This window comes from Ochotona curzoniae, unplaced genomic scaffold, assembly GCF_017591425.1.
Source record: "Ochotona curzoniae isolate NIBS_2020 unplaced genomic scaffold, NIBS_Ocur_1.0 contig_2754, whole genome shotgun sequence".
In the NCBI taxonomy this organism is placed as follows: Eukaryota; Metazoa; Chordata; class Mammalia; order Lagomorpha; family Ochotonidae; genus Ochotona; species Ochotona curzoniae.
Window position 1 is genome coordinate 16,891,801 of NW_024465582.1, and position 7,798 is coordinate 16,899,598.

The following is a 7,798-nucleotide window of genomic DNA, read 5'->3' on the forward strand; positions in this document are numbered from 1 at the left end:
CCTATTCCAGCCGAGAAAAATTAAGATTAAATAATCCTTTTTAATATATGCCATCCCAAACCCCAATGTACTTAAACACATGGGGGGAAAAAAAAAAGACCTTTTTTGGAAAGCAAGGTGTTCTACAAGAAAGAAGACTTTACAGGAAAACCTGGGCTAATTAAACCCTGCCCACTGGACCAATAATCCTTATAGTGATAAGGCTTCATTTCTTTCTTTAAAGCCACAGAACATTGCTACATCTTACAGACAAACTCACATTTAACACATATAAAACCAGTATTGTCTGCATGAAGAGAAACTTACCTGTCCCAACCAGGAGACTCGTGGCCAAGGTTTCTTCTGTTTGATACTTGTTGATGTTAGAACTTCTAATTTGATCTCCATGCTTCAGATACGAATCAGGTAAAACCACTCACATGATGCTGCCGAATGGATAGCAATTATCAACAGCCCATATTTAGTTAGCTCTTAATTTAGAAATTCCCAATGCTTGATAAATCAACGGCTTGATTTAACTCATTTTTACATGACTGTCAATTATCTTCCGTACCTCATTCTGAACAGGAAGTAAAGACAAGTGAAACAGAGAAGGATCTGGATGGTTTCTATAGAATCTGCCTTGGTGTGGCACACTGTGTTACTCAAGGACAGCCACACCACCTCCCACTCCATACACACTCAGGGTGACCAGCACTTCTCCTACTGAATACTGTGCTCTCCGCCTCCTCCCATGAAATAAGAAATCTGACTACTCTGATTCAGTGTGTAACAGCACTGATGTTATGTATTTTCCAAAACTGAATCATAAAAGGTAATGTAGCAGCAGCAATTCAGAACTGTTGAACTATCAAAACCACTTGAGCAGTGCTCTGGGAGCAGGCCCCATGCCGGGGACCCTGGGATGGGTGGGAGCTGGGTGGGATTTCTCCCTTTATCTCCCCTCTTGTCGCAGAAACAGAAAAAGACCTTACCCCTGACCAGAGGGGGAAGAAAAGTCTTTCCAGAAGTTTTTCAATATAAACACACATGGTCAGGTAGATCAAGGTTAATGACAGTTACAAACACCTCAGGAGACATTAACCTCTGTACACGTGTCAGCTTGTTTAATGCACTGACCTCTGCTCACTCCCTAATGCCTGCACCAGCCCAGGCTACACCAGCCTGAAGCCAGGATCCTGGAATTTCATCCAGGTCTCCCAACCTGGGTGACACAGGCCCAGGTACTCCGGCCCATTAGCTGCTGCTTTCCCAGACACATCGCAGGAAGTTGGAGTGGAAATGATGAGTAGCTGGGAAGTTAGGCACAGCCTAAACCCCTGGGTCATAGCACATACCCCATATCACCCCCATTTTATAGATGAGGCACAGAATTAAGAAACTGACCCAAGGTCACTCTCTGTAAGTCAACTGACTTAGCCAGAATTCAAACCCAGGCTGTCAGCTACCCAAACTTCACCTGCCACACACAGAGTACAAAAGGATCCCTGGGGAAGATAAAAACCTATTTAGGCTGAGTCACAGAAAAACACCAGACACTGACATTGTTTTCCCTAGGGTGAATTTCACGACCTAGGATACATTCATTTGAGGGGGTGGCAGGTGTATAAACTCCGAAATAAAATCCCATCAACAAAGGGGGGTAAAAAAAAAAAAAAAAAAAGGTAATGCAGCTTGCTCCCTGGAATAACTCACAAAGCCCTCAAGCTCACTGTTATCTATTCAAACTGCCCTCACCCCAAAAATGATTTAAAAAAAAATGTATAAACTAGTGCTAATCAAGAAGCATCCCTGGTCCTGGTGTGATGGCCCATGACTAAATCACCTGCAACCACCACGATCCCACAACTGTATCGCTAGACACCCCAGCTGCTTCACTCCGGCAGAGGACGGCCCAAGGCCTTGGGACCCTGCACCCGCGTGGGAGACCTGAACAAGCCTCTGGCTCCTGGATCCAGACAGACTTAGCTCCTGCCATTGCAACCACTTGGGGGTTGAATCAGTGGAATGGAGGATCATTTTGTTTCTCCTTCTCTCTGTAAATCTGCCTTTCCAATGCAAATAAAATCTTTGGGGGAAGAAAAAAAAAAGCATCCCTAGAGGATCAGCATGATGATGTGATAAGTCAACCTGCTGGGTCCAGTGCAGTAGTCTAGCAGCTAAAGTCCCTGCCTTGAATGCACTGGGATTCCATATGGGTGCCAGTTCTAATCCCAGCAGCTCCACTTCCCATCCAGTTCCCTGCTTGTGGCCTGGGAAAGCAGTCGAGGACGGCCCAAAGCCTTGGGATCCTGTGCCTGCGAGGGAGACCTGGAGGAAGCTCCTGGCTCAGGATTGGCTCAGTCCTGACCATTGCAGCCACTTGGGGAGTGAACCATTGAACGGAAGATCTTCCTGTCTCTCCTCTGTATATCTGACTTTCCAATAAAAATAAATCTTAAAAAAAAAGTAAGTTAAGCTGCCACCAGCAACACTGGCATCCCACTGCCAATGCTAATTCAGGTCTCTGCCACTCTGCTACAGTTCTCACTTTGGTCTGACCCAGCTCTGACTATTTCAGAGTGAATAACCAGACAAAAGACCCCTCCCTCTATCAGACTCTCAAACTCTGCCTTCCAAGTATTGTTTAAAAACAGTAATTTTTAAAACAATATTTAAAGTGGCAGCTCTGGGGTGGGTTACAGTTGCTACCCAAGATTGCATATCGGCATGCCTACGACCAGACCTGCCCGTTCCCAATTTCAGCTTCCTAACGCGGACTCGGGGGTCCTTACAACCCAGGAGGGAAACTGGACAAAGCTTCAGGCTATTGGTTTCAGACTGGTCCAGCCAAGCTGTCGTAGGCACTTAAGGACAAAACCCGTCTTTCAAACATACTAAGCACACAGAAAATTCAGCATTAAAAGTTTGTTTTGGTACAAAAAACTCGAAAACCTCCATAGTTTGGTCATAATACAGTTATAAAACTTGGGGGATGGAGGCTTGGGGATTTTTTTTTCAAATTATTCTGCACTGAAACAAGCTTATAATTCCACTTGACATATCCCATTGTGAAAGGGCGGGCCGGGAAGACATGGCTTGGGACACACTCCCTTCGAGCCTCTGGGATCGAGTCCTTGTTCCACTTCCAACAGTCAGCTTCCTGATGATGCAAACCCTGGAGGCAGCAGGTACTTTGGACCCTGCTTCTCAGGAGGGACATTCAGATGGACTTCCAGAACCCTGCCTTCAGCCTGGACAGGCCTCAGCCCTTGTATTTAGGGAGCTCTCTGATGCCTGCTCTGCCTTTCAGATAAGCTAACTGAATAACATATACACTTCCGCATAACTTTTCTAATTAATATGTTAGAGGTTAAAAAGAAAAAAACCACCTACTCCACCTTCCCATTTCTCAGAACTCTTTACCAGGTGGTCCGTGAATTCCTGGTATGAAGACTTGGTGAACACCGTCTCAGAACTCTTAAAAACACCTTTTGGGATGAAGCAAAGTTGGTTTGCTGCTATATACGTAACTGCCTCTCAAAACATTAACGCTTCTTATATATAAGAAACAAACACAAACACATAAAATTAGCCTAAGGAAAATAAACTCAGGGATTCCCCACCTCCCCCCACAAAAAAAAAAAGTTAGGAAGAATAAAAGCGTATATCTACCTCGCCCCAAAAAAGGTAACAAGATTTTTTTTTTTTGGTGATAAACTCAATTTCACAAGAGTCATTAAAGCTCGGCGCTTCCACCGCTCACAAGCCCGGCACATCACGCCCTTTCCTCAGCGCTCAACGGATCCCCAGATCACCAGTGGGGGTGATGTCAGAAGCTTCCAGGAGGCAAGAGCCTTGCGCCCGTCATCCCGAGAACACGTCTGAGGTGCCCGGGTACCGCCCGGGCACTGGAGCACCCGCGAACGCGGCGCACCTGGACCCGGACCACGCCAGCCTGAGGACGACCCCTCGAGGACCCCAGACCCCGTCAGCCTGCGTGTGCCCCGGCGGTGGCGGCACAAAGCAGCGGGACGAGCCTAACGGGAGGGCCGGGCTGAGGAACGGCCGGGTGCGCTTGGCGCGGGAAGAAGCAGGTCGCGGCCGTGCTCGGTAGAGGGATGTATGGAGAGGGCCGAGGCCGCTCAGGGACGGATGGCGTGGGCAGAAGGGCCGGAGTGCGTGGGGGGAAGAAACCTGCGAGCAGTTACCTCCTCCGGGGCCGAGTCCACCCCACGCCGGAAAGGCGCGGCGAGGAAACTGGACCGAGCAACGGAGCCGCGCGCCCTGGCGACGGCGGAGGGCGGGGAGCGGCGCGGGCGCTGCCAGGGCGCCTGCTCCAGGCCGCCGGAAGCGCGGGCGGGAAGCCGGCGCCGGCTTGTTCCCTCCTCCCGCTGCCTCGCGCCTCCTCCCAATCCTTCCCTCAAGAACCCGGCGCCCTCGGTTTGGTCGCCTGGAACCCGCGCCGCCCTCCCCTCGCCCGTCAGGCACTCAGTATTCGCCCCAGGGCCCCTCCTGTTTGGAGTTGCTGGTCTTAGCAGGGAACTGATAAGTACTTAACGGGACGTTGCGTCCCTAGCGGAGATCTCCCCACACACAGACCTTGAGAAGGGTGTACACTGCCCTCCGTGTATCTGGCAGGCCACTCAGAACCCCGAGGGAGCAGTACCCGCCCTCCTAGGAACTGATTTACTACACTGCTCTGCCTCCTGCAAGGGATCACAGATGGGCAGCCCGAGTTTCGTGTCTGGCCTGGAAGAGCGTTTTGGCGTAGCGGTGTCCTGCTCCCGATTCTCCGTGCACCATCCTCTTCCCAAGTCGTCGTTCTGTTAGCCTGGCTGTCGAAGGCGTTACCTTATTTATACTCTTCTTTTGGCCCAGCCCCTTCCAATGGAGCATTCATTTTAGTTAACCAGCGACTCCTGCAGGTATACTCCCAGCTGTGTAGCATGAAGTTGCAGCTGGGTAGCACTAACGTCTCAGCACCGAGCTCAATATTGTGGTTCATGAACTTCTTGTTTAAATCTTGCTAGAATTACCACAACTCTCAAGCAAAAAAAAAAAAAAAAAAAAAAAACCTGAGGGGCGAAGAAATTCTGACCTTTCCCTCACAAGTCTGTATTTCCATTTCTAGGTCTTAAGATGTGAAAAGTAAAAGAATACCTGTTAGAAGGACCCCTTTTGCAGGTAAGAATAAAATGCACATTCAGCTAAGGTTTTTCCTTTTTGTTCTTTTCTCCCACCTCCGTGACTCCTTACAAGAACTCTTCGTATCTTAGAGATTCATAAGAACATACCATCCCGTATCACACATGTCCTACCCCTGAATGTGTTCTGACTGGCAACCCCAAGACCTTCAATATACAACTGCCTCTTTGAGCTTCTCAAACCCCAAGTATTCAAAACAAATTTTAAAAACCTCTGACCCATATCCACCTGCTGCTTGTTGAGACACTGTCGTTTCAATGTGATGTAAAACTTTGCAAATCAATCTTGGTTGTCCCACATACCTTGGACCTCTGTCTGTCTGCCATGGGTTGTGATTTTGTTATGTGGCTAATGGATTAATTGATGTAATTTGGGTTTTGGTTGTTTAATACACTTCTTGAGTCTTTTAAAATGTAAGGGGTAGGCAGTTAGCCCAGCAGTGTTCTCATCCTTTATGGAGTGCCTAGATTCCCAATGTGGCTCTCATTTGCATCTAATCTAAGGCAGACCCAGGCGGGCACCAGTGATGGCTCCAAGTGATGGGGTTCCTGCCACCAACAAGAGACAGTGGTTGAATTCCCAGCTCTGAATTTCTGTCTCTCTCCGTGTGAGTGTATTAAGTAAATAAAAGATGGGAATGTGGGTTAGCTTTCTGCTGCTACAGCAAAAATAAGTAAGGCAACAGCCAGAGATGAGCTGATCCAAAGCCAGGAGATTTTTCCAGGTCTCCCACACAAATGCAGGATCCCAAGGCTTTGGGCCGTCCTCTACTGTTTTTCCAGACCATAAGCAGGGAGCTGGATGAGAAGTGGAGCAGCTGGGATATGAACCAGCACCCACATGGGATCCTGGCACATGGTAGGCGAAGACTTCAGCCAGTAGGCTCCTGTGCTGGGCCTCTAGTCAAAGTTCTTATTGGAGATTTGAAGGCCGGAAGTGAAGCAGCAACTGTTTTGAAACTCACACACTTGGTCTTGCAGGCTTACCAACTGTATCCTAGCCTACGTGGTTGCTATGAGACAGAGTCAGGGCTTGGATCTGCTCCAGCTTCCCTCTGAGGCTCTTTCAGCCTCCATCTCCTGGCAGGTGCAAGTCTTTAGCTCCATGAAGACCCTAAGCATCTGCAGGACAACCGAGTGGAGAAGCAGTGAGGACTGATGTGTTAGTCCACCATCAAAAGCTCTGGCTCATTCGGGTGGGTCACATTCCATCCATACTCTGAATCTGCTGCATCTTCTCTTGCAGCCTGACTGCATTTGAACTTCAAGTTCCAGCATCAAAACTGATAATATATACTGTACATTTATTTTACTTACTCATACAAAGACTAAATAGACTAGAAAGCTGAAATTATGAGGTAGTAATATTCAATTCATTACACATTATTATAAGATTAAAGGAGAAATAGAGCTAAATTAGAAAATGTGGAGCTCTGGGTTCTGTAAAAAGACAAACTAAGAAAAATTATTTTCTAAATACACTTAAAAATTATGAATCGGGCAATAGTGACAATTAGTAAAAGGCAATTATTTTCCCAAAAGAAGTGAAGGAGTTCAACTTTTACCTTTTTGTTGATCATAGTCATTGCCACTCTCCTCCTTCCTTGTTTATAAGTCACTTGGCTTAGTTATTTCAAAATCGTTAAAGACTGATCAAAAACAACATAACTAGGAATTTTGCTTTATTCTTGCCGTTGTGTAGCTTGGGTAACCCTTGTATATTGTGGTACCGTGGAGCAGGGAGGAGGCATCAGATGGGAAGTTGAAATCAGCAGCATCTTTCACAAGGATGATTTTCAAACTGGACAAGTACCAGAATTCCCTGGGGGCTTGTTAAAACTCTGAAGTTTTTGACTCAGCAGGTCGGAGGTGGGACCCCATGTGATTCTGACACTACTGTTTTGAAGCACACACTTGGAATGGCGTCGGTGGACTCAGTAGTCAGGAAAACAAAGAGCAGATACGGGAAGAACCTCCTCGCAGACTTTCAGGACACAGAACATTACTTACAAGTTTATCAGATGTTCAAACATGTATATATCAATCTTCAAAGAAAAAAATTGTAAAGACAGTTATATGCCTACTGACGCACGATTTAAACCATGGTTTTAAAATACTTTTATCCTTAGGTTAAGCTCTTAGTATTATTACTATTTTGAAAGATTTGTTTTGTTTATTTGAAAAGCAGAGTTATATAGGACAGGTGAGACAGAAATTTTCCATTTGCCAGTTCATTCTCCAAGTGGCTGTGCCAGACAGAAGCCAGGAGAGCCAGGAGCTTCTTTTGGATGTTTCTTGTGGGTTCAGGGGCCCAAGGACTTAGGCTATCTTCTGCTGCTTTCCAGTGTGCACTGGGAGAAGTGGAGCCCTAGGGACTCAAACTGGAACCCTTGTGGGAGCTGGAATTGAGGTGGCAGCTTTACCTATTATGCCAAAACACCAGCCCTATTTCAGTTGATTTTTCAACCCAATTATCAGGGCAAGGGGGAAAGTGATAATAAAAAAAGAAGTCATTTGACAAATGCATTATTTGTAGACATTAGTCAGTTATTTAAAAACCCATTTCTATTAAAACTCTTCTTAAAATCTTAGAACATTTAGTGTGTGGACAC

The 7,798-nt window shown here is 46.7% G+C and overlaps 1 protein-coding gene across 1 annotated transcript in view; it reads right to left on the reverse strand.

Moving 5' to 3' along the window:
* The window catches only part of CPLANE1 (ciliogenesis and planar polarity effector 1), an 88,252-nt gene extending 84,848 nt beyond the window's left edge, over positions 1–3,404 (reverse strand). The window contains exons 1-2 of the mRNA XM_040977331.1: positions 3,376–3,404; positions 307–425 (exon numbers count right to left, since the gene is read on the reverse strand). Coding sequence (XP_040833265.1) covers positions 307–387 — 81 coding nt within the window. The 5' untranslated portion in view covers positions 388–425; positions 3,376–3,404. The remainder of the gene's footprint in view (positions 1–306; positions 426–3,375) is intronic.
* Positions 3,405–7,798: the final 4,394 nt, after the last annotated feature.